General features: G+C 42.5%; 1 protein-coding gene and 1 long non-coding RNA gene across 2 annotated transcripts; both read right to left on the reverse strand.

Moving 5' to 3' along the window:
* Positions 1-8,178: 8,178 nt before the first annotated feature.
* On the reverse strand, positions 8,179-19,733 carry MRPS21 (mitochondrial ribosomal protein S21). The gene is made up of 3 exons (XM_080800141.1): positions 19,661-19,733; positions 19,118-19,233; positions 8,179-8,460 (listed from the first exon to the last, which is right to left on the reverse strand). The coding sequence occupies exons 2-3, from the start codon at positions 19,198-19,200 to the stop codon at positions 8,280-8,282; spliced, it is 264 nt and encodes an 87-aa protein (XP_080656267.1). The 5' UTR covers positions 19,201-19,233; positions 19,661-19,733; the 3' UTR covers positions 8,179-8,279.
* Positions 8,824-14,079, reverse strand: LOC308340772. The gene is made up of 3 exons (XR_013966634.1): positions 13,943-14,079; positions 9,276-9,346; positions 8,824-8,952 (listed from the first exon to the last, which is right to left on the reverse strand). It is a non-coding gene; the product is annotated as an uncharacterized lncRNA (long non-coding RNA).
* Positions 19,734-26,822: the final 7,089 nt, after the last annotated feature.

A 26,822-nucleotide genomic window follows, 5' to 3' on the forward strand; every position in this document is an offset into this window, starting at 1 on the left:
GACTTGATGCTTTCTGCCTGGATTGGTCTTAATCCTCTTCAGATTTGTTCCCTCCATCCTCTTCAGATTTTTATTCAAATATGGCCTCAGTAAAGCCTTCCTGATCACCCCATTCAATTCTGAAGCCTGTTTGGCACTCTGGAGACCCAAGTTTCTTTTTTTCTTTTTCCATAGTACTTATCACCACCTACCATACTAGTACTAGTTTACGTTTTATTGCTTATCATTTGACTCCCTCTAGTAGAATGTAAACTCCTTAAAGAGAGGAATCATCGTCACTGAAATATCCTAAATGCCTATAGTAGCACCTGGCACAATTAAATAAATTAATATTTGTTGAACTAAAGAATGAAGCTTTTTCAGCAGCAGATCTTGCAGGCCTTAGAACTGGCTATAAACTGTTTTTCACCTTTGCTGTGAAGTGTGTAAACCTGGCGATTCACAGACCTGTACCCCTGGGGATATATGTTTATTAAAAAATAATAATAATAAATAAAATTTTTAAAAAAGGGATACAAAATTTAAATAATACTGGGAACCTTAGCATTTTTAAATTCCTATCACATGTACCAGAAAAAGATTATCTTTAATTTTCCAAGAGAAGTAAATTTCAAATCAAAATCTAAAAATAAAACCCAAACAAAAAAACTGTTTTTCACCTAAGGAATGGAGATGCCTTAAGGCATTTTGTGTCACATTGTCTTTGTATCTCCAGGACCTAGGAGAGTATCAAATAAAGTAAAGGCTCAAAAAAAAAAAAAAAAAAAAGTAAAGGCTCAACAAACGATAAATGAGTAAGACCTGACAAAACAGATTTTCTCATTCTATCAGTAAGCCTGTATTTTTCCCTTTCTTCAGAATGAGGCTCTACACCTTACTGACCCTTTAAACCACTGCTTCTGAAAAGCATGTATGTGGGCAAAGTATAGTTTGGAAAAAATACATCCAGTATTATGGTACAGTTTCATATACGGGAAACAAACTATTCTGCTATATCCAATTACAAACTGCAGAAACTAAAATTCCAAGATGTCTTCTTAGATGATAGGCTCACCACAAAATGCAGTTATTCTCTAGCGAGGTTATTAGAATTTCCCAGGGAAGATAAGACTTTTGTTTCTAAAGGCTGGTTTTAAACAAATATGAGAAATACATAACAAGACCCATCTTCCCTGATGCTGCACCATGACATCATGGAATAAAGCTTGGTTTTGAGTAACAAATTGAGGGAGCTCCAGCATGTTGCTCAAGTTATTCATGCCTCAGCTTACCCATTGTATTTATAGCACCTAACACCAATGTCTCACAGAACATTCACTGTAAGTCTGCTAAATGGGTTAATGATTCCAACTCTGCAGAGTTATAAGTTTATTCTTTTCAGTGCCTTTAACTGTCTGGGCTCAATTCCCCAGAGGGAGATGTTTTTCTACAAACTGATTTTATTTCTAATGCTTGGAAAATGAATGGGTTTAAATCCTTAGTCTCCCAGTTACTAGCTATGATTCCTTCAGGTAATTAACTTTTCTTACAAGAGTAAGAATCTCTATTTCAAAGGACTATTGTGAGGATTAAATGCAATGTATAAAAACACAGTTAGTGTGGTACCAGCATAAAGGACAGCCATGCAGACCAACAAAACAGAATAGAACGCAGAAATAAACCTCACATATATGGCCAGTTGATATTTTGACAAGGGTGCCAAGACTATTCAATAGGGACAGGACAGTCTGTTCAACAAATGGTGCAGAAAAAAATGGGTATCCATGTGCAAAGAATAAAGCGGGACCCCTTTTGCACATCATATACAAAAATTAACACAAAATGGATCAAAGACCTAAACTTAAGGACAAAACCTGTAAAATTTGTAGATGAAAGCATGGGAAAATCTTCGCGACATCAAATTTGGTAGTGATTTCTTGGTTATGGTACCAAAAACACATGTAACAGCAAAAAATAGATAAATTGGACTTCATCAAGATTAAAAACTTTTGTGCATCAAAAGACACTATTAAGAGAGTGAAAAGACAATCCACAGAACAGGAGAAAATATTTGTGAGTCATATATCTGATAAGTGAATAATATCCCAGAGTATATAAAGAGCTCCTATAACTCAAAAACTTAAAAAAAAAAAACCACCAAAATCCAATTCAAAAATGGGTGAAGGACTTGAATACACGTTTCTGCAAAGATATACAAATGGCCAATAAACACATGAAAAGATGTTCAACATCATTAGTCATCAGAGAAAAGCAAATCAAAACCCATAAGGAACAAAAATGTACAAGGAGATTTCACCTTGTACCCATCAGAATGACTATTATTTAAAAAATTTAAAAACAAAACAAAACAGGGGCGCCTGGGTGGCTCAGTCAGTTAAGAGTGGGACTCTTGATCTCAGAGTCATGAGTTCAAGCTCCACGTTGGGCTCAACGCTGAGTGTGGAACCTACTAAAAACAAACAACCAAAAACATCTCCCCCCAGAAAATAACAAGTGTTGGTGAGGATATAAAGAAATTGGGGGGAAAAATTGGAATCCTGTGCACTGGTAGTGGGAATGTAAAATGGTGCAGCTGTTACGGACCACAGTATGGTAGTTTCTCAAAAAATTAAAAATAGAATTACCATAGGATCCAGCATTTTCCTTCTGGGTAAATACCCAAAAGAACTGAAAACAGGGTATCAAAGAGATATCTGAACACTCATATTCACACCCATTATTCAAAATAACTAAAAAGTAGAAGCAACCTAAGTGCCATTGACAGATGAATAGATAAAATGGGGCACCTGGGTGGCTCAGTCAGTTAAACATTTGCCTTTGGAGTCCAGAGATCCAACTCCCTGCTCAGCAGGGAGACTGCTTCTCCATCTCCTACTCCTCTCCTTCCCCAGCCCTGCTCATGTATGCATTTTCTCTCTTGCTCTCTCTCAAATAAATAAATAAAATCTTAAAAAAAATCTTTAAAAAATGAATGGATAAACAAAATGTGGTACATATGTACAATGGATTATTCAGTCATTAAAAGGAATGGCCTTCTGACATATGCTACAACATGGATAAACCTTGAAAATATGCTAAGTGAAATAAACCAAACACAAAATGATAAGTATTATATGATTCCACATATATGAGGTATCTAGAATAGACAAATAGATAGACTAGAGGCTATCAAGGGCTGTGGAGAGGAGGGGTGGGGAATTATTGCTTAATGATGACTGAATTTGTCTCAAGTGATGAAAAAGTTTTGGAAATAGTTGTAATAGTCACACAACATTGTGCAAGTACTTGATGCCACTAAATTGTACACTTAAAAATGGTTTAGGGGCTCCTGGGTGGCTCAGTGGGTTAAAGCCTCTGCCTTCAGTTCAGGTCATGATCTCAGAGTCCTGGGATCGAGCCCCGCCATCAGGCTCTCTGCTCTGCAGGGAGCCCACTCCCTCCTCTCTCTCTGCCTGCCTCTCTGTCTGCTTGTGATCTCTGTCTGTCAAATAAATAAATAAAATCCTTAAAAAAATGGTTTAAATGATAAACTTCATGTTATGTATATTTTGTTTCAATAAAGAAATATTTAGTACAGTGTCAAGCATAGTAAAACTCAACTGATCATTGCTACTGTCATACGCTCCTTCAAGAAATATTTTTTGAGGGGTACCTGGCTGCTCAGTCAGTAGAGCATTTGACTCTTGATCTAGGGGTTTTAAATCTTGAACCCCACGCTGGGTGTGGAGATGACCTTAAAAAAAAAATTCTCCGGGCGCCTGGGTGGCTCAGTGGGTTGAGGCCTCTGCCTTCAGCTCAGGTCATGGTTTCAGGGTCCTGGGATTGAGCGCCACATCAGGCTCTCTGCTAGGCGGGGGGCCTGCTTCCCCCTCTCTCTCTCTGCCTACTTGTGATCTCTCTGTCAAATAAATAAATAAAATCTTAAAAAAAAAATCTCAGAAGAGGGATGCCTGGGTGGCTCAGTCTTTGGGCATCTCCCTTCGGCTGAGATCATGATCCCATGGGATCCTGGGATCAAGCTCCGCATCTTGCTCCCTGATCGGTGGGAGGCCTGCTTCTTCTCCCACTCCCCCTGCTTGTGTTCCCTCTCTCACTGTGTCTCTGTCAAACAAATAAAATCCTTTAAAAAAAATCCAAAAAAAATTTGCTGAGCATTTATTTTTTTAAAGATTTCTTTATTTTGGGGGGGGGGGCGGGCAGAGGGAGAGAATTTCAAGCAGACGCCCCACCAAACACAGAGCTTGATCTCAAGACCCGATGTTCATGACCTAAGCTGCAATCAAGAGTTAGATGCTCAACCGCTCAACTGCTTGAGCCATTCAGGTGCCCCATTTATTGAACATTTAGATGCTGGGCATTGTATCAGGCACTGGGAATACAGTGGTTCAAAACAAACCACCACCACCAACAAAGATCCAGCCTCCAGGTAACTGAAAATCTAATGGAGGGAGAAAGGCAACTAAGCAGTACATCACAACAAATTATAAACTACTATTGGGGCACCGGGGTGGCTCAGTCGGTTAAGCGTCTGCCTTCGGCTCAGGTCATGATCCTGGGGTCCTGGGATCAAGCCCCACATTGGGCTCCTTGCTCCACAGGGAGCCTGCTTCTCCCTCTCCCTCTGTTTGCTGCTCCTCCTGCTTGTGTGTGTGTGCTCTCTGTGTCAAATAAACAAATAAATCTTAAAAAGAGAGAGAGAGAGAGAGAAAGAAAGAACCTACTATTACAGAATTAAGCTGATAAGAGAGAATAGAAGAAAAGTTGGTATAGAGATCATGGAAGTGATCTCAGAGAACGTCCGAACTAAGAGCTGGTAAACAGGCAGAAGGAGAAAACAGCATGTCCCAGAAGTACATTGGAGGGGACAGTGGCTAGACAGAAAAGCATGATTCAATCATGAAAGGCCTTAAATGCTGTGCTAGTAGTTTGGACTTTATCTTGAAAACAATGGGAACCAAATACCTCCTTAAGCAGGAAAGTGAAACGATCAAGGTTTCATTTTTTTTAAAAGATTTTATTTATTTATTTGATAGAGATCACAAGTAGGCAGAGAGGCAGGCAGAGAGAAAGGGGGAAGCAGGCTCCCCACCAAGCAGAGAGCCCAATGTGGGGCTCGATCCCAGGACCCTGAGATCATGAACTGAGCTGAAGTCAGAGGCTTTAACCCACTGAGCCACCCAGGCGCCCCTCAAGATTGCATTTTAGAACAATCATACTGAACTAAGGGTGGAGGAAATTGAAGGCCAGGCAACACTGATGCAAGATGGCTAAATGACTATTGTAATCCAGAACGGAGCTGGGACTCGGGTTGTGGCATTTAGTCTTCAAGATGGGGAATAAGTGGATGCTAGTGATGGCTGAGTGTGGAGTAGGACTCAATGATCAGGCTTCTGCCTGGCACAACTGAGGGATTATTGCTAACATTTATTAAGTTCTACGTGCCAGAAACCATGCTGAACATTTGACATGCATGATCTCATTTAATCCTCACCACAAACCCCTATATACAATTATTCTCATTCTACAGGGGAAACTAGATTTTATATTAAATAATTTGCCGACATCATGACTAAATCCAGATCTAAGTAAACAACTTCGTTTAGAGTACAATGTCAGAGTTCCACAACAGAGTCCCAGTTTTAAAGGGGTACCTGTTTCCAGAGCACTAAACATTGTAAGATCCTTAAATTATAACTAGAATGGACCTGTCAGAGGAAATCCAGTGGACATCTAAGAAATGTCATGGGTGCCTGGGATCAGGATATGAGGTACGACATCTATCACACTGCAACTGGGTCAAACACCAAACCAACCCTCTCTTGAACCCAAGGCAGGGATAAAAGGATACAGAAATTCCTATTCATTAGATGACCAGGAGGTACCTTCTAGCTTCTCAGAGCAGAGACTGGAAGGTCTTTTTCCCTGCCATGACAACACAAACTGAGTGGACTTCAGGCAGACAGTCAATGAACCCCTTTACCCAAGAGGCCTCCCAACTAGCTATCTGCTAAAACCCATCACTGTTCACTGAGCTGGGGTACATGGGCAATGGTCAGGAAAATGACTAGAACAAGCAGGGGATCATTTCGGAGATGAAGGAAATTCCAGATCTTAAGCCACCACTTGATATTTTGGAGGGAGCCCAGGAGCAAATGTAATCTCAGAGGAATACTGCCAAGTAACAGGCCTGGCTCCTCTTCTTCTTCCCTTTTTTTTTTTTTTTTTTTTTTTTTTTTTAAAAGAGGCCTAGCTCTTCTATCACAAACATACCCTACCATTTCGGCAAAGGCCAGGCCTTTATTCTTCAGCAGCAGCAAGTGGCAGGAGGTGAACCAGTGCCATGGCTCAAAATCACTCAAAAGTGATACATTAAAGACCAAATTCAGAGACTGAAAAGGGATTCAGAAGTATCAATGTCTAACTTGAAAATGAGGTTGTACAAAGGTAACAAAATTGAACACAGTCTGTATATAGCATTTCTCCAACTGCAGTGTAAGTTTCTGGAGTGCAAGGACCAGATCTTCTATCTCTAAGCTACTTCTATGCCCTGCCCTAAGATATGATTTATTCACCATGAGCTTTACTCATGAGGGGAAGAAAGATGATCAAGCGCTGAAAGGCAAGGAACCATGGTTCCAGTATATCTTCATGCAGGCCTGCCTAATCAATAAGTATGATAATTATGAAAAGGAGAAATGATATTGAAAAGACTAAAATTAAGACCAGAGAAATCAGATTTCACGCAGCTATACCACAAGGGGGCAGTGTTTGAACATTAGTAATCTGGAGAGACATGGTGCTTGGCAGTCTGCCCTTTACCTCCTTTTTCAACACCATACTGAGGGCTGGAGCCTGGGAGAGGAGAGATGGGCTAGTCGCTCCACCTACACACTGTGTTCTACAGGGGCTGACACCAACTTTCCTTATACCAGCAGTGTGGCTGTCAGGGGAGCAAGGCCAAAGGAAACAGCAGGAAAGGAAGCAGAGCGGCTCACATACCCAAGAGTGCCTGTTGAGCAGAAGTAGGGGTGATAGAGGAGACCTCTGCCTGGAAACTACTTTTGAGTAGGATGGGGCAGGGAGTCTCAAACTTTAGCGGACATCAAAATCACCTGCAGGGCTTGTTAAAATAGATTACTGGGCTCTAACTCCAATTTCTTATTCAGAAAGTCTAAAGTAGGTCCCAGAATTTGCATTTCAACCAATTAACTGGGTTATGTTCATACTGCTGATCTTAAGACCGTACTTTGAGAATCACTGCTGTGGGCATTTCTGGCTCTGTGCCCTTATATCTCTTAATACTTGCCCATTCCTTCTTTTCTACCATCTACCTACTATTTTATTTCTTCTCCACTATCCCTTCAGCAGATTCCTTTAGGAAAACTAAAGGATGGGGTGCCTGGGTGGCTCAGTTGTTAAGTGCCTGCCTTCGGCTCAGGTCACAATCCCAGCGTCCTGGGATCAAGCCCCACAGTGGGCTCCCTGCTCAGCAGGAAGCCTGCTTCTCCCTTTCCCTCTCCCGCTCCCCAACTTGTGTTCTCTCTCTCGCTCTCTGTCAAAATAAATAAATAAAATCTTTGGGGAAAAAAAAAAAAAAGAAAACAGATTTGTCTTAAGGATTCCTCTGCATAAGGATTCCAGCACTCTAGTCTCATTGGTGGGTGTTTCAGTAGCAAAATTTATTCCAAATATGTAGATGCCTCCTCTCCTTTTATCTAACAGTTGGTAGGAGGAGACAGTTCAGGAAAGAGTAACAGATGCTTTTCCAATAATGTCTTGCTTTGGGTTTTGTAAGAATTGAGTAGGAAATGGTAGATATATTCCACTACATTTTAGAAAAGTTCCTTACCTCTCCTAGACTAAAGCATTTAATTACAGCTAAATATACATGAAATTTGCCATTTTCACCATTTAAGTGTACAGTTCAGTAGCATTAAGTACATTCACATTATTGTGCAAGTATCACCACCATCTGTCTCTAGAATTCTTCAGCTTCCCCAACTGAAATTCTGTACCCACTTAACACTAATTCCCCATTCTCCACTCCCAACCAGCCCTTGGCAACCACCATTCTACTCCCTAGACTATTTTTTGGCTTAGTTTCTCTTTCACACAATAGAACAGAGGGTCCATTGCTAACTAAGGGATTCCTTCTATATATGCAGGCTTTCTTGCACATACGGGATTGAATTTATTATAAGAAAGGTAAGAGAAAATGGGATTGGAGAAAGGCAACAGCTGGATAGGGATTTTCATACTGGGCCTACTATCCACAGGCCTCAGCAGCCCTGCCATGGATCCGGCCGATTCTTCCGCATCAAGAAGTTGATCTTGCGAGCCATTTCCATGTTGTAGATTCGCCGACAGGTTTCGTAGCTTTCCCTTTGTCGTCGGCGACAAGGCTTTTCATAATACCGCCGTCGCTTAATGTCCTCAATGAGCCCATCCATAGTGAGGATTCTGTATAAAGGCAGGCAATGAAGTTAGAAACCTGGGCTCATTATTCTTTTCCAGTTCACAGATGGCCAGAAGTCAACTGACCAAACAACTGGCGTCTATAAAAATTATGATGTGAAATGGTGATTATATAGCATTAATTGCCTACTTATCGAGGCTCCAAATAGGAATTTGTGCAAAATACCAAAGCAATTAATGACATAATCCTTGCTCTTGGGGAGTTTATAGTCAGGGTCCTATTTTCAACCTTTATTCTCCTACAGCACATCTGAGGAATGTGACACAGTCCTTATAAACAGTGGCTCTCTATGGCAGTGATCTGGGTTCACAAATGGCAGGGATCATTTCAGAATCTTCAGATGGGGTGACTCATTCGTAGTAGAAAAAAAAAATCACTGGAGGTGATTCCTGCTTCATCCTTAGTGGCAAATGCTGCCTCATCCCTACAGTTTAATGGACACAGCTGAAGTCTGCAGGCCTGAGATATTCCTGGACCTAATTAACACAAGGAGAGAAGAGGCCTTCATCACACCAATGATACAAATGGGAGTGGAGTATTAAGTAACAGCCTCACCCACCATTTTCCCCATGTACCACATGCTCCAACCACACTAGTCTGCTGACTACTCCCTGAACACACTCTGGTACCAAGTCTTTATTCATGCTGCTTCCTCAACCGAGAATGCCACCCTCACCTCCAGTTGCCAACCTTCTGAGTAAAATCTTCCTCATCTTTTTGATGCCAAACCTAGATGTCACCTCTCCAAAAAGGCTTCTCATCTTCTCAGAGAAAATCATTTCTATTATTGTATACCTACCTTGTAATTATTTCATTCCTCCATTCCGTTAATTATTAATACAAACGTCTCCCTCATTAGACTGAAAATCTCTGAAGAAAGAAACCATGTTTTATTAATCTTTAAGGGTCTATAAAATTGAGCTCAATCTGTTTTTTTCTTGCCCACCCAATTCCTTAGAATGCAGTTCCTCTTGTTGTATATATTTTTTTCTTTTCAAATTTTTATTGAAATTCTAGTTAGTTGGGATGCCTGGGTGGCTCAGTCAGTTAAGTGTCCGCCTTTGGTTCAGGTCATATCCTAGAGTCCTGGGATGGAATCCCGCATCAGGCTGCCTGCTCAGCGGGGAACCTGCTTCTCCCTCTGCCTGCCACTCTCCCTGCTCATGCTTTGTCTCTCTGACAAATAAATAAATAAAATCTTAAAAAAAAAAAGAAATTCTAATTAGTTAACATATAGTAAAATATTGGTTTTAGAAGGAGAATTTAATGATTCATAATTACATATAACACCTACTGCTCTTCACTTAGCCCATTCCTTGCCCACCTCCTTCTATCAATTCTCAAGTTTGTTTTCTATCGTGAAGAGTCTCTTATGGTTTGCTTCCCCCTGCTCTCTTTTCCCTTCCCAAATGTTCATCAGTTTTGTTTCTTAAATTCCACATGAGTGAAATCATATGGTATTTGTCTTTCTCTGACTGACTTATTTCACTTAGCATAATACCCTCTAGCTATATCCACATCACTGCAAATGGCAAGATTTCATTCTTTTTGATGGCTCAGTAACATACACACACCACCACCCCCAATCTTCTATGTCCATTCACCAGTCCATGGACATTTGGGCTCTTTCCATAGTTTGGCTATTGTTGATAATGCTGCTATAAACATCGGGGTGCATGTACCCCTCTGAACCTGTCTTTTTTTATTCTTTGGGTAAATACCCAGTAGTGCAATTGCAGGGTTGTTGGGTACTCTTGTTGGACTTACAACACATCTAACTCAAACTTACCTCTTTGTTCTTCCACAAAGAGCTTATTCTATAAACTACTCAATCCCTAGGCTCTTGAGAACTCTGGCTCCATTCTGTAATTTGTTGCTTCCTCTCAATTCATCACCAGTCCGTCCTAGGGAGGTCTAGAGGCATCTGCTGCTGCCGCCCTCCATTTCTGGCATTGTTTACATGGTCCCTTTACTGCTCACCCTGTTCTTTCATTACAGGTAAAAAGTAAGTCACAAACACAGTTGGAGTTAAGGAGGTTAAGTGGAAGAAGGGGGATAGAGGAAAAAGAAAATCAAAATAAGAGAAATCACCAGCTACTTCTGCCCAGTGGGAAGCCATATTTCTTGCTGCTATGTTATACCATAAAGCCCAAGATAACAACTACAGAATGAATATGAACTTGAAAAAAGATGTGAGCTTTAGGTAAATTACAAATGTGAATAGACAGAGGAACCACTGTCCTATGGGATCCTCTCCCAGGCTCCTGCTGTTTAATATCAAGAATGCTCTATAGGCTACTAGAAAATCATATTTGTATAAATCAGTCTGTCTAGGTATTAGTGTTAGGAAAATAGGAGGCAAGGGAGTTGCTGCAAATTCCCAGAAGCAGGAGAAGCAGATAATTCAGGTTCTATTGGAAACACAGTCATGCCCAGAAGTCATGTGGACCCAACACTAGAATCTTACAATAGAGAAGTGAGGCACCAAAGCCTAAAAGACTCCATATCCTGGCCCACAAAAGTTCTCCTTTGCTAATGTTATTCCTCAATTTACTCTTGAATGTTGGTATCCCTCCAGATTCTGACTAAAAACCTTCTTTCTGGTTCTACACGACCTCCTTAACCTTTGCCAGTGAGCCTCAACACTAATGCACAATGGAATCATCCCCTAAAAGGTTTTTTAAAAAGTACTAATTCCTGGGGGCACCTGGATGGCTCAGTTGGCTGAGCAGCCAACTCTTGGTTTTGGCTTGGGTCATGATCTTGGGGTCCTGGGATTAAGCCCTGTGGCAGGGCTCCACACTCAATGGGAGTCAGCTAGGAGGTTTTTTTCCCTCTGCCTCTCCCAAATCTGCACAGGTACACGCATGTGCTCACGTACATGCACATAAGCTCGCTTTCTCAAATAAATTTTTTTTTTAAAAAGTACTAACTCCTGGGCCCTATTCCTCAAAGATTCTGATTTAATTGGTCTAGCATGGAATTATGCACTGGAGATGTTTTAAAAGACTCCCAGGTGGGACGCCTGGATGGCTCAGGAGGTTAAGCCTCTGCCTTTGGCTCAGGTCATGATCCCAGGGTCCCGGGATCAAGTCCTGCATCAGACTCCTTACTCAGGGGGAACATGCTTCTCCCTCTCTGTCTGCACCCCTGCTTATGCTCTCTCTCTCATTCTCTATCTTTAAAAAAAAAAAAGTGATCACCTTAGCAAGTAAATGCCTGTGTGATCAGGCAAAAAAAAAAAAAAAAAAAGCAAGGTAAGAAAAAAGTACAGAAGGATTTAAGAATGGAGGAAGGGAAAGAATGAAAAGATCATGGTCCCCAACATAATGATGGGATAACTAAATGGTGTTCCCTGGATGGCTCTAACTACTCTAGCGAACCCTTACCCAGCTCTTTTTAGTTATCCTAAAAAAGCTCCAGAGTCCCTACAGTAGAGGCATCTACTCAACTCATTTTTTTTTAAGATTTATTTATTTGACAGAGAGAGAGAGATCACAAGTAGGCAGAGAGGCAGGCAGAGAGAGAGGGGGAAGCAGGCTCCCCGCTGAGCAGAGAGGCAGATATGGGGCTTGATCCCAGGACCCTAGGATCATAACCTGAGCCGAAGGCAGAGGCTTAACCCACTGAGCCACCCAGGCACCCCTCAACTCATTTCGAATAAAAAAAATTGCAAGAAGAGCTTTGTAGAACTGATGAAGTAATGATGCTTCTGCTTCCAAAGGTAGTTCAGGGACTAGGAGACCAACAGCTTTAGAGTAAACAGATCAGCCTGGAGTTCGGGTGCTTGGCAACCTAACACTGAAGGAAAAATCAGCTGCCAATTTTAGTTAAATTCATCAGATTATGTAAAAGGAGCTAAGCTGCCCAGGCTGGGGGAGGTTGGAAGTGGCAAACTCACATGTCAGCATAGCCAGCCTACATCAGGATAACGTGTATGCACGAGGTCTCACTGGGCACCAAAGCTCGCCTACTGGGAATAAAAGAGGTCAACTAGGCATACTTCCAGGGTGCTTGCCTTTCCTTGCTTGGGGGCTAGCCAATCATACAGGGCTTCCTAGCAACCCCCACTCCCCCTCTCCTCATCCCAGGGCAGGAATGAGGGCCCTTGGTTATATAACAAACATTTTGTGGTGGTCTCATTGAACAGACACATAGCCTGTTTCCTTTTTAAGACTGCCTTTGTGCTCCAAACACGTCAAAGCTTTAACCATCTCTCTCTCACTTGCTCTCCTACCTACTGTTGTAATTAGACCACAGGACATTCAACTAATTTTTAAACTACCAACCATCAGAAAGCTGGGAGAGATAAGGAGAAGCTTGGGATATAATAAAGAATACAGAATACAGAAAAAGTCTAATACAAAAAAAGGTGGCCAAAGAGGATATAAAGAAAAAGCAGAGAAAAATAAGAAAAGTGCATCAGAAAATACTGTGTTTGACCGACAGGAAGACTGGGATACTCCAGAACTAGGTGGATTCACATTTTCATGCTTAAAAGTCCTTGCCTAGAAAATCATTCTAAGAGCAAAATATTTGTCCATTTTCTCCCCCTGAAACTAAAATACAATTTATAGCATATATACCTAATACTCCAAGATTAAAAGGAAGAGAAATGTAGTTTCCTTAAAGATGGAACGCAAATTGACAAAATAAGTATCCTCCCCAAAGACTATAAAAATCACTACTGTAACACTGCTCCAACCTGGCACATTCCAACAACATACACTTCTCTTTTTCCTTTTTAAATTCTTTTTCCAAAGATTTTATTTATTTATTTATTTTTTTAAAGATTTTATTTATTTATTTGTCAGAGAGAGAGAGGGAGAGAGAGAGCGCGAGCACAGGCAGAGGCAGAGGGAGAAGCAGGCTCCCCGCCAAGCAAGGAGCCCAATGTGGGACTCGATCCCAGGACGCTGGGATCATGACCTGAGCCGAAGGCAGCTGCTTAACCAACTGAGCCACCCAGGCGTCCCAAAGATTTTTTTTATTTTTAATAAAGATTTTATTTATTTATCTGAGAGACAGAGATCATAAGTAGGCAGAGAAGCAGGCAGAGAGAGAGGAGGAAGTAGGCACCCCACCAAGCAGAGAGCCCAATTCGGGGCTCAATCCCAGAACCCTGGAATTGTGACCTGAGCCGAAGGCAGAGGCTTTAACCCACTGAGCCACCCAGGCGCCCCAAAGATTTTATTTATTTATTTGAGAGGAGAGAGAGAGAGGGAAAAGCTAGGGGTAGGGGCAGAGGGAGACGGAGAAGCAGACTCCCTGGTAAGCAGGGAGCCCAATGCGGGGCTTGATCCCAAGATTCTGAGATCATGACCTGAGCTGAAGGCAGACGCTTAACCGACTGAGCCACCAAGCACCCCAACAACATGCACATCTTGCACTGCTTTCCTAGATAATCCCAACCACAAAGTATTAATTTTCTAAATTTGTAAGAAAGCCAAAAAGAGATAATCACACCTCAGGTCCTGAGTCTCTGGGACTTGAATCTTTTCATGTATTTCTTTCCAATCATTCCTCTTCTTTCCGATCAAATTCTTTCCTTTTTAAGTAATACATAGTTTTTCCCCAAAAGCTATTTCTAAATTGGTGTTTTAATCCCTGAAATGAAGAAAAAGTAATGCCACTTTTTTTTTCCTGTATACATTTATTTATTTATTTTAGAGATGGGGGAGAGAGAGATAGGCAGGAGAAGTGCAGGGTGGAGGAGAGGAAGAGAGAATCCTCAAGCCGACTCCAATGAGCAAGGAGTGTGACGAGGGGGTCATTCCCAGGACCCTAAGATCATAACCTGAACCAAAATCAAGAGTCTGCCACTTAACCATACGAACAACCCAGGCCACCCAGTAATGCCACATTTCTTTTTTTTTCTTTTTTTTTTTTAAAGATTTTATTTATTTGAGGGAGAGAGTGTGAGAGAGAGAGCATGAGAGGGGGGAAAGGTCAGAAGGAGAAGCAGGCTCCCTGCTAAGCAGGGAGCCCGATGTGGGACTCCAGGATCATGACCCGAGCCACCCAGGTGCCCCAATGCCACGTTTCTTTTCTTTTTTTTTTTTTTTTCATGTTTCTTAATTAGGATACTTGACAGTGTGCCAAGGGTATAATCCAGAGACAGAAGTCTCTGGATAAATTTGATGCATTTGCCCAGAGCACCAATTTTAACTTGAATAGGGGAAGAGGTGCTAGCCCTAGAACAGATGTAATGGCAATGAATTTAAAAAAAAAAATCACCTAAAACTTTAATTAAAAAAAGAGAGACTTCAAAGAGCTTCCATGTTTGCTTATAGTAGCAGAACCCCTATAGTTCCTTCACTCTCCTTTGTTGTTAAGGATACTTCAGTGGAAAGGTTTGACAAACACTAAAGTAACAGACTGAAGAAGATAAAGAAATATCTACATTCATTAAACAGACATTTATTGAGAGCTTTCTTGGGCCACTTTGGCATATCCAAGGGATATACAAATGAAAATGCACAGGTCTCTGCTCTTAAGAAGGTCATTACAATCTTGGCTCAACATTAAAATCTCATGGGACATTTTTTTTTTTTAATTTTTTCAAGACTTTATTTATTTGTCAGAAAGAGAGAAAGAGACAGAACACAAGCAGGAAGAGCAGCAGGCACAGGGAGGAGAAGCAGGCTTCCTGCTGAGCAAGGAGCCCGATACAGGACTCAATCCCAGGACCTGGGATCATGAGCTGAAGACAGAAGCTTAACCGACTAAGCCACCCAGGCATCCTCATAGTACATTTTAAAAATGCTGGTCAGCCGCAACTGCCCAGACTTAGTCTCAGGCTAGGCCCTGGGATCAAGAATTTTTTTTTGAAGGTTCCCCAGGTAATTCTAAACTGGTAGTCAGAGTTGAAAACCACATGATGTCACAATGACCAATCTCCTGCGGTTTCTGACTAAAATTAGCACATATACCTAGGAAAAAAGTATGCATAAACTGCCATTCATCTACAAAAAGAGAATCTTGAAAGAATTATGGGGCTGCTGTTCAACAAAAAGAAGAACGAGAGAGAGAGAAAAAAAAAGACAGAGAGGAATGTGAAAACAGATTCCTAAGAACAAAAGTGAGATAGTACCAGGCCAGGCCAGATGGCAGAAAGAATCCAAACATGCTTCACCTTCTGCCACTTATTTATTCTTCCCTCACCTGCCACCCACTTGCATCTGGAATCAGGAAGGATTTTTAGATAAAATGAAAAAAAAAAAAAAAAACCAGCAAAAGAAAAACTAATGTTGATTAAAACAAAAATATAATTGGATTTGGGAGATGCAGATAAATAGAGGTTTGGTTCTAAGTTAATTAGAACAATCTCAGACAAAGACAATGGAAAAGTCTTCTCTCAGAAGACAGAAGGCCTAATTCAGGTCTGACATCAATGGAAAGATCAATTCCTTCAGGCAGGAAATTAGAAATATTTTGTTTTTCAGGTTTTAAACTTGTAACTGGAAATGGAGATGAAAGAGCACAGCAGGGGCTCCTGGGTGGCTCAGTGGGTTAAGCATCTGTCTTCAGCTCAGGTCATGATCCCAGGGTCCTGGGATTGAGCCCTGCATCAGCTCCCTACTCAGCAGGGAGTCTGCTTCCTCCTCTGCCTGCCGCTCCCCTTGCTTGTGTGCACTCTCTCTCTCTCTGTCAAATAAATAAAATCTAAAAAAAAAAAAAAAAAAAAAGAACAGACCATATAGAGGGAATAAATGTTATTATTTCAAAATGAGATTAGCAATAGGTTAAATAGAAGAGCCTTTGTTGGAAAGTATCACTCTATAAGAGTCTATAAGAAGGGACGCCTGAGTGGCTCAGTTGGTTAAGCAACTGCCTTCAGCTCAGGTCATGATCCCAGAGTCCTGGGATTGAATCCCGTATCAGGCTTCCCCTGCTTTGCGGGGAGCCTGCTTCTTCTTCTACCTCTGCCTCTCCCCCTGCTTGTGCTCTCTCTCCTTCTCTCTGTCAAGTAAATAAGTAAAATCTTAAAAAAAAAAAAAAAAAAAGAGTCTATAAGAAAAGTCATTCCAGTATCAGTAGCAAACTGGATCGTCCTGACAAAATAAAGCTTAATTTTCTCACTTTTTCATCTCCAGGCCACCTTGAGCATAACCTAATGATCAAGGAAGATAGAGAAAAAACAGCTAATATAAATTCTTTATCAATCAAAATAAGTAAATAAATCACCCACAAGCAAAACCGAAAGGGTTAAAACTTCCTTACGATGAGTTCCAGCTTATGATAATAGCTAACACACAATGCCTACTATGTGCCAAGCACTGTTCTAAACAATTTAATCATATTAACTGATTTAACCCTCACATCAACCCCAAGAGGTAGGTACTATTATTAGTTCCACTTTACAGAGGAAGAAACTGAGGCAGAGAGAGAGGCATTGTAGCTTATGATAGATCATGCAGCTAATGAATGGCAGAGCTGAGATCTGTCTGAACTGGGCCATCTGCTTCAGGGTCTGTGCTTTTTTTTTTTTTTTTAGATTTACTTATTTTAGGGGCACCTGGGTGGCTCAGTTGGGTATCTGCAGGGTCCTGGGATCAAGCTGCACAGCAGAGAGCCTGCTTCTCCCTCTCCCTCTGCCTGCTGCTCTGCCTGCTTGTGCTCTCTCTCCCTCTATCAAATAAATCAATAAAACCTTTTTAAAAATAGATTTATTTGAGAGAGAGAGTGTGAGTGCACGCAAGCAGAGGCTGGGGTTGGGGGGTAGGGGAGAGGGAGAGAGAAAATCTCCAGCAGTCTCCCCGTTGAGCACAGAGCCTGACTTAGGGCTCAATCCCATGACCCCAAGATCATGACCTGAGCTGAAATCAAGAGACTGTTATTCAACCGACTGAGCCACTCAGATATGGGGATGCGGGGGTGTCTGTGCTCTTATATTCAAGCCATGACTACAGTCAAAAGTATTAAAGTTGTAGCTACTCTCTTGATACAAACGTAAGAAATGGTTCAATAAATAGTTCTGTACCACAAACTGTTTCTTCATTCCTTGCCAAAGTAGTTCATTTCTTAAAAATCAAATTTTTGCTTTTGTGTTATTTGCACTTTAGGAACAGGGTAGTTTAGGGGAGCCTAAGCTAAGCCTTTAGAAATTTGTTTTACCGGGGCGCCTGGGTGGCTCAGTGGGTTAAAGCCTCTGCCTTCGGCTCAGGTCATGATCCCAGGATCCTGGGATCAAGCCCTGCATGGAGCTCCATGCACAGCAGGAAGCCTGCTTCTCTCTCTCCCTCTGCTCTCCTACTCCTGCTCTACCGCTCCCTATCTCAAATAACTAACCAACTAACTAAAAATAAATAAGTAAAAAAGAGACACACAATCCATCTTGAGCTTGCAAGTGCTTCTCAATTACACAGCTTGACAGCGTGGTTGCCCTCATTTACTATGGTCTTCCGCCATCCAACCCTCCATACCTAAAACTCTTTGCTAAGAACTAGTTTCGCTTTATTTACATTCTTGGTCCCCAAGAACCCCACTAATAAACCCAGTCAAATACAGATTCTTAACAGGAAAATGACTGCCATAAGTGTCTACATTTCCAGAGGAACCAGTAAGCAATTTAGTGATATAAAGCAAAGAACACTGCAGTAGAAAGGTGTGATTTATGTTCCTCTCTACCGTTAAATAATTGTGTGATCCAAGAAGCATAATTTGCATGTCCTAAGCTTCCCTCACTTGTGTAATAAAGCTATCACCTTACTGGCCTTAAGGCAGAAGGACAGCTCATATATTCTCTTAAGATCTCTTTCACACAGGGGTGCCTGGGTGGCTCAGTGGGTTAAGCCGCTGCCTTCGGCTGGGGTCATGATCCCAGAGCCGTGGGATCGAGTCCTGCGTCGGGCTCTCTGCTCAGCAGGGAGCCTGCTTCTCCCCCTCTCCTTCTCTCTCTGCCTGCCTCTCTGCCTACTTGTGATCTCTGTCTGTCAAATAAATAAATAAAATCTTTAAAAAAAAAATCTCTTTCATACAATTCCTTGATAATTCAACTCCACAAGGATGTTTCTTTCACACTGGGGAGAGAAAATGATGAAGCAAGCCAGAAAGTCAAAATCCTTACAATCAGTGATAAGGGAAGACTAAGGAACTATTAGCCTGAGAATGTACGACAATAAAGTATTCTTTATTACAGCCCTTCTACATCTCGTAGTCGAGCATTCAAAACCTTTCAAAACAGCTCTTCTACTCCCAGTTCATTTCCATCTTTATGTTTTGCTTATGTTGTAACCTTCCTCTAAATCTGATACACTTTTCCATCTCTTGCTTGCTTCTCCAAGATCCCAAATCTGAATTCATCTTTCCATTAGCCTTGCCCTACACCAATCCCACCCTCAACCTTCTATTTATCATGTACTACATCCTTGCTTCCCCACAACTTTACACTTTGATTTTCCCTTTGGGTTCCTTAGGTCTTGGGGGAGGGGATTCAGGCTGTGTATAAACAAACCTCATACAATCAGGTTTTGGGGAAAAGTCCATTTTAAAGATAATAAACTAAGGCGCTGAAAAGTTTCAAGAGACTGTGAATACCTGGGATGCCGGAGGTTTGAGAACAATCTATGACGGGGGAAGGGAGAAAATAGCCACCCAAGCACTTTCCAAGAGAGCTTTTCTAGGCACAATTCTGGTTACCTGTTTAGGGTCCTGTATGCACCTTCCATGTTCCCTTCCTGTACCATCACGGTCCTGGCAATGAACTTCAGATGTTTTGCCATGACCTTGGAATTTAAATCTTCACTCTGCAGCACCTAAAGAATAATGAATAAAGGGAAAGTATAGAGACCAGGTAAGAAAGAGAAACACAGCAGAATGCACACTCTACCGCGTGGCTTATTCAGGGTCTGGAAAAGCAACGTCCCCGGGAACAAGGGACAGAGGGGCACGTGGAAGTTTTCATGTCCTAGAAAGGATACGCTAATCATAATCAAGACTGCCTAGCTCTCTTTGCCAATACAACCCTAGCATCAGGAAGAAAAGAGATGATAGCGGGGTGTCATCACGGAGATGTACGTGGCCGGGCACGGGAGGATCCGGAAACGCCACAGGGTACTCCAGTTACCGCTCACCGCCCCAGGAGGGTTTGGGGTGGGAGATGGGTAGGAAATCTTTCTCAGGCAAGCTTTCCCTCCCGCCACACCCGGTTTGCTTTCCCCATCCCCAAGCCCAGATCCTCACCCCACACCCTCAGGAACCGGCCCCCGCAAAGGTTGCTCGCGGCCGGAAGCGGAAACACGTCATCTCTTGCGCCGCGCGAAGAAATCCAGGCTGGAAGAAGAAAAACTGCCTGGAAACCATGGCAACATTCTTCCTGGCTCCAGTTGATGGCTTCTCCACGCCCTCCACCCCAACACCTCCAGCCCGGACTCTACACCTGATATTCGTTGCCTTAAACTCGCCCAAAACAGGTTCCTCGTTTTCTCATCCCTCGGTCTCAGAAGGTCAGCGCGATTCCCTACCCCCAATCTTATCAAATCTGTAATAGATATTTAAGTCATTTATTTTTCTGGAAGGAAAATGAGAGAAATAGGCAAAACTTCCTGAACATGCTTCCTGTTTTCTCAAAGGACCAGATTCTTTGAGATCTGCTCTCCGGAAAAAACAGCTTCACGCCCCTCATCTGTTTAAAAACTGAAGAAAAGAAACGGAATTAACATAACATGACTTTCTTAAAACATCATTTCACTAAATAAAGTGAGATTACTAAACAAAGAATTAGGAAACGCCTGAGGTTTTAGAATCGAAGACTTTTCTTTTTTTCTTTCTTTTTTTTAGTTAAGATTTTGTTCTTAAGCAATCTCCACACCAAAGGTGGGGTTTGAGCCCACCCACTTCCCCCCCAACCCCCTCCAACCCCCCCAACCCCCCCAACCCCCCGAGATCGAGTCCGCTGCTCCACGGACTGAACCAGCCACGCGCCTGAGTTGAAGACTCTTTGATGACTACCATCCATTTGCCTCCCAGCGAGGCCTAGTAGTAATATCTCCTTTATTTCTTCACTGTGGAAACAGCTTTTCTTTTATTCATATGTTACTTAACATATCCATCTGTGGTTATTCACATAAATTCAGATCTAGTGGCTACTGGAAAACAGTAGAGAAAGACTCAAAATAAGAAAGGTGCACAAGTGTCCCACACAGGGCACCTTGCTCAGCGGGGAGCCTGCTTCTCCCTCTGCACTCCCCCCTGCTCTATCGCGCTCTCTCTTTCTCTCTGACAAATAAATAAAATCTTTTTTTTTAAAGATTTTTATCCATTTATTTTACAGATCACAAGTAGGCAGAGAGGCAGGCAGAGAGAGAGGGGGAAGCAGGATCCCCGCTGAGCGAGAGCCGGATGCGGGGCTCCATCCCAGGACCCTGGGATCATGACCTGAGCCGAAAGCAGAGGCTTTAACCCACTGAGCCACCCAGGTGCCCCCCAATAAATAAAATCTTAAAAAAAAAAAAGAAAGAAAAAGGGGCACCTGGGTGACTCAGTGGGTTAAAGCCTCTGCTTTCGGCTCGGGTCATGATCCCAGGGTCCTAGGATCGAGCCCCGCGTGGGCTCTTTGCTCAGCAGGGAGCCTGCTTCCACCTCTCTCTATCTGCCTGCCTCTCTGCCTACTTGTGATCTCTGCCTGTCATATAAATAAATAAAATCTTTAAAAAAAGAAAGAAAGAAAGAAAGGTACACAAGCAGTACTTAATAGAGCTAGAGCTAGACAGGGACATCATTATGCTTATTAACAAACTTATTGAATGCCTACTCTTTGTTAGTTTTCAAGATTTTATTTATTTGAGAGAGAAAGAGTGAGAAAATGCACAAGCAAGGGGGGATGCAGAGAGAGAAGCAGACTCCCAGGTGAGCAGGGAGCCCAATATGGAGCTGGATCCCAGAACCTTGGGATCATGACCTGAGCAGAAGGTAGACCCTTAACTGACTGAGCACCCAGGTACCCCTGTTAGGTATTTTTGATACCATTCCAGTGCCCTTTGGACCATCAGAAGACAGTACAGTAGATATAAAAGTTAAATAGTAAAACAGGGGCACCTGGGTGGCTCAGTGGGTTAAGCCTCTGCTTTCGGCTCAGGTCATAATCCCAGGGTCCTGGGATGAAACCCAGCATCAGACTCTCTGCTCAGCAGGGAGCCTGCTTCCCCCCCTCACCTCTGCCTGCCTCTCAGCTTACTTGTGATTGCTGTCTGTCAAATAAATAAATAAAATCTTTAAGAAAAAAAAATAGTAAAACAAGTTAGCATATGAGAAGTGCAAAATAAATTATATAGGCAAAAGGATAATACGATGGAAAAGCACTGGATTAGAAGTTAAGAGATCTGATTTCTGTCCAAATTTGATACTCATATGTCTTACGTCACTTAAACCAGTAGTCTGAAATCTACTGCCTGTAGGTCAAATCCAGTTCCATTCCTGTTTTTTTCTTCTTGTTTTTGTTTTTAAAGCAGAGTTGTTTTTTTTTAAGATTTTATTTATTTATTTGACAGGCAGAGATCTCAAGTAGGCAGAGAGGCAGGCAGAGAGAGCAGAGGAAGCAGGCTCCCCGCTGAGTGGAGAGCCTGATGCGGCGTGGCTTGATTCCAGGACCCTGGGATCATGACCTGTGCCGAAGGCAGAGGCTTTAACCCACTGAGCCACCCGGGTGCCCCTAAAAAGAGACTTTTTAAAAAAATTATTAATTTATTTGACAGAGAGACACAGCGAGAGAGGGAACACAAGCAGGGGGAGAGTGAGAGGGAGAAGCTGGCTTCCCATGGGGAGCAGGGAGCCCAATGCAGGGTCAATCCCAGGACCCTGGAATCATGACCTGAGACGCTTAGTGACTGAGCCACCCAGGTGCCCCTCACTTCTGTTTTTGTAAATAAAACCTTATTAGAACAAAGTTGTGCTCATTTGTTTACATATATTAGATATGACTGGTCTGGGCAACAATGGCAGATTTGGGTAGTTGCCTTCAATCACACAACATTTGTCATGGGAAAAAAATTTGTCATGGGAATCAAATGGGATAAAATAATTTTTTTTTAAAATAGAAGAAGGAAAGTAATGTTTTGAGAATCTGTTATATTCCAAAACTTGTATGGGCACTTGATGTGCATGATATCATTTGATGAAATAAAGGGCCAAAGACAGCTTGTATATCATGTTTAGTGGAGAAAGTAATTGGTAGAAGGACTTGAGTTAGTCTCTTAAAAGGGGTAGGGTCTAATTGACAGAAGCAAGAAAGGCTGGGCAAGGTGATGAGCATGAACAAAGGTTTAGAGTTAAAAAGTCTTAACTGGGGGCGCCTGGGTGGCTCAGTGGGTAAAGCCTCTGCCTTTGGCTCAGGTGGTGGTCTCAGGGTCCTGGGATTGAGCCCCGCATCAGGCTCCCTCAGCAGGGAGACTGCTTCTCTCCCTCTCTGTCTGCCTCTCTGCCTATTTGTGATCTCTGTCAAATAAATAAATAAATAAAATCTTTATTTAAAAAAAAAAGGAAGGGGCACTTGGGTGGCTCAGTGGGTTAAAGCCTCTGCCTTCAGCTCAGGTCATGATCCTGGGGTCCTGGGATTGAGCCCCGCATGGGGCTCTCTGCTCAGCAGGGAGACTGCCTCCCTCTCTCTGTCTCTCTCTCTCTGCCTCCCGCTCTCTCTGCCTACTTGCAATCTCTGTCTGTCAAATAAATAATATCTTAAAAAAAAAAAAAAGGAAATGACATGCAAAACACTGTTCTAGGAAGAGTACTCTGGTATCAATGAGAAGGGTTTAGAAGTAAGAGAGACTAATGCTATAATTAAAGTTTAGGCCAAAGATGTGACAATGAAATGGGTAGGAAGAAATGGATTTTAAGAGGCATTCCAAATACAGAACAAAAAGGATTTGGTGGGACACCTGGGTGGCTCAGTAGGTTGAACCTCTGCCTTCAGGTCGGTCTAGATGCCAGGGTCCTGGGATTGAGTCCCCGCATCAGATTCCTTGTTCAGTGGGAAGCCTGCTTCTACCTCTGCTTATGCTCTCCTCTGACAAATAAAATCTTTTTTTTTATTTTTTTTATTTTTTTAAAATTTATTTATTTGTTAGAGAGAGAGCAAGCAAGCACAGGCAGACAGAGTGGTAGGCAGAGGCAGAGGGAGAAGCAGGCTCCCCGCCAAGCAAGGAGCCCGATGTGGGACTCGATCCCAGGACGCTGGGATCATGATCTGAGCCGAAGGCAGCTGCTTAACCAACTGAGCCACCCAGGCGTCCCTGACAAATAAAATCTTAAGAAAAAAAAAATATATATATATATAGAATTTGGTGACTGAATGGCACCAAGTTTTAAGTTTAGTTATCTAGAAAAACAATAGTAGCATAGATAGTGTTAACAGAAGAAAAAGTGTATAAAAAGGAAGAACAGGACATCTTTAAAGGAAAGGTAATATTTTGATCGGTGACCACTGGAAAAAGCACCGGACTGGAATCCCAGAGTTCTGTACCCACGTTGTGTTGTCTTGCACAAGCCACCAAAATTTCCTCATCTAAAAAATTAGGGAGGTGATGGTGCGCCTGGATGGCTCAGTCATTAAGTGTTAGCATCTGCCTTCAGCTCAGATCATGATCCCAGGGTCCTGGGATCGAGCCCCACATTGGGCTCCCTGCTCAGTGGGGAGGCTGCTTCTCCCTGTCCCACTCCCTCTGCTTGTGTTCCTTTTCTCACTATGTCTCCCTCTGTCAAATAAATAAAATCTTAAAAAAATAAAAATAAAAAATTAGGGGAGTGAATGATACCTCTTGGCTCTAAAATGCTGAAATTTTCAACAGTATTTAGGTGTCAATAACATATAAATAGAATTGTTCAGCAGAGATGTAGACTTTCAGTATGTCTTCTAGAGGAGAGAATGGGACTAGAGATGGGGATTCAGAAGTCTTCAAAGTTGAGGCAATAAAGCCATGAGAGATGAAATCTTTAAGTGAAAGAATATAGTCAGAGAAGAGTAGAGGATCAAGGACTGAACCTAAGGGAATACCCACGCTCTAGAGCAGGCAGAAGTGGGGCCATTAAGAGATAGAGAAGTTGCTGCCAGGTAGGTAAGAGGAGAATTAGGATAGTGTGCTGTCATGGGATCCAAGGGAGGAGAGTTTCAGTAGGTAGCATCAAGAATGTCAAATGCTACAGAGAGCTCAAAGCACATAGCCTTTGTGCTTGGATCTAGCTATTGATTTGGTGGAAGCTACATTAGAATACCTGATCCTGGAGGCTCCTGGGTGGCTCAATCCGTTAACTGTCTGCCTTCAGGTTTGGGTCATGATCTCGGGGTCCTGGGTTCAAGCCCCGCATTGGGCTCCCTGCTTAGTATGGAGTCTGCCTCTCCCTCTGCCCCTCCCCGCTGCTTGTGTGTGCATGCTCTCTTTGATAGATAAAATCTTTTTTCTTTTATTTAAAAAAAGATTTTATTTACTCATTTGAGAGAGAGAGAGAGAGTGCAAACATGAGCCAGGTTGCAGAGGTGGAGAATGGGGAAGGGGCAGGGGAAGAAGCAGATTCCTGGCTGAGCCGGGAACGCAACGCAGGGCTGGATCCCAGGATCCCAAGGGTCCTTGGATCCTTGAGGAAAAGAGGAGAAGGGGGACAATCAGACTCAAGAGATGTTTTCCAGAAGGGGAGATCTGGTCCTACTTGTGGGAGGAATAAATATTATTTGTAGGAGAAAAAATAAATAATTCAAGAACAATGTGAAGTGACAAGATAAAGAGGGGATAAGTGATACAGCAAAAGTTCCAGAGGAGAAAGGTAATCCAGAGCACAAAAGGAGAGGTTTGCTTTAGAAAGGAGGTCATGCAGCGAACCTGGGGGCTCAGTTGGTTAAGCATCTGCCTTTGGCTCAGGTCATGATCTCAGGGGTCCTGGGATTGAGCCCTGCATGGGGGCTCCTTGCTTAGCAGGGAGTCTGCTTCTCCCTCTCCCTCTGCCCCCTCTCTCTGCTCATGCCCCTTATAAAATGAAATGAATGAAATGAAATGAAATTAATGAAATGAAATAGAAAGGAGGTCATGTTCTCTGAAACCAAAGATAATTGTTCCCTGAGAACAGGGACTTGAGAAATAGGGGAAAGATGTATAACTAGCTGTGAGAAACATGCTAAGGAGCCAATAAACAATAACTAAAATGACCAAATAGTCTGATACACTGCCAAGGCTTAGGATGGGAGAAGACATGGTTTTGGTGGAAACCGGGACAAATGAGTCAGTGTGATATACAGAGAAAGGTAGATGTAGATAAATTAACAGACTTTCATGTTTGCCTCCTTTAACGCTGGGTAGCTTTCTTTACTCTTGCATACATTTAGTTGCAGCCTTTTTTTTTTTAAGATTTATTTATTTATTTTAGTGGGGGAAGGGCAGAGGGAGAGGGAGAGAGAGAGACTCTCAAGTAGGCTCCATGCCCAGCATGGGGTTTGATTTCACAACCCTGAGATCATGACCGGAGCCAAAATCAAGAGTCGGATGCTTAAGCTTAACCGATTGAGCCACGCTGGCGCCCCTCCTGCAGCTTTTTGAATAAAGATGTGGCCCAGTGTCTGAGAAGACTCCCCATTCTGACAGTTCTAGGGCACCCCTTCCTCTTTGAAACTGACAACGACAGTGGGTGTTCTGGTTCTTGTGTCCCTCCTCTGCCCACAGAAGATGACATATGCATTTATCCACAAGCATCAACAGCTCTCATCAAAGCAGAGAGGTATCCCAGAGAAGAACCTGCTAGTCTGGGCCAGCTGGAAGACTACAAAAGGGAAAGGTACTAGTCTCTGAGACTAAATGAAAACACAAGCCCAATTCCAAACCCTGTAACCATCCCAGGAGTGGTCCCTAGGAAGCCAGCTGTAGTCTCATTTGCTCTCCGCAGAGAGAAGGATTTTTGTCATCATTTTTGTCCACAGGATTTTTATCATCCCATCCAGACTTCTAACTTGCTGGAGCTCAGGTACCTGGGTGGCTCAGTTGGTTGAGCAACTGCCTTTAGCTCAGGTCATGATCCTGGAGTCCTGGGATCAAGAACCGCATCGGACTCCCTGCTTGGAGGGGAGTCTGCTTCTCCCTCTGACCTTCTCCCTTCTCATGTTCTCTTTCTCTCTCTCTCTCAAATAAATAAATAAATAAAATCTTAAAAAATATATATATATTGGGGCACCTGGGTGGCTCAGTGGATTAAGCCTCTGCCTTCGGTTCAGGTCATGATCTCAGGGTCCTGGGATTGAGCCTCACATCGGGCTCTCTGCTCAGTGGGGAGCCTGCTTCCCCTTCTCTCTCTGCCTGCCTACTTGAGATCTCTCTCTCTGTCAAATAAATAAATAAAATCTTTTAAAAATATATATATATATATATATATA

Source organism: Martes martes (genome assembly GCF_963455335.1).
Source record: "Martes martes genome assembly, chromosome: 4".
Classification (NCBI taxonomy): Eukaryota; Metazoa; Chordata; class Mammalia; order Carnivora; family Mustelidae; genus Martes; species Martes martes.

What these genes read in the sequence shown, in the direction of transcription:
- MRPS21 (XM_080800141.1), bottom strand. Translation starts at nt 19,200, where the DNA reads ATGGCAAAACATCTGAAGTTCATTGCCAGGACCGTGATGGTACAGGAA. An exon ending in GCATACAGGACCCTAAACAG is followed by an intron (nt 8,461 to 19,117) that starts GTAACCAGAATT and finishes GCCTTTATACAG; the next exon opens with AATCCTCACTATGGATGGGC.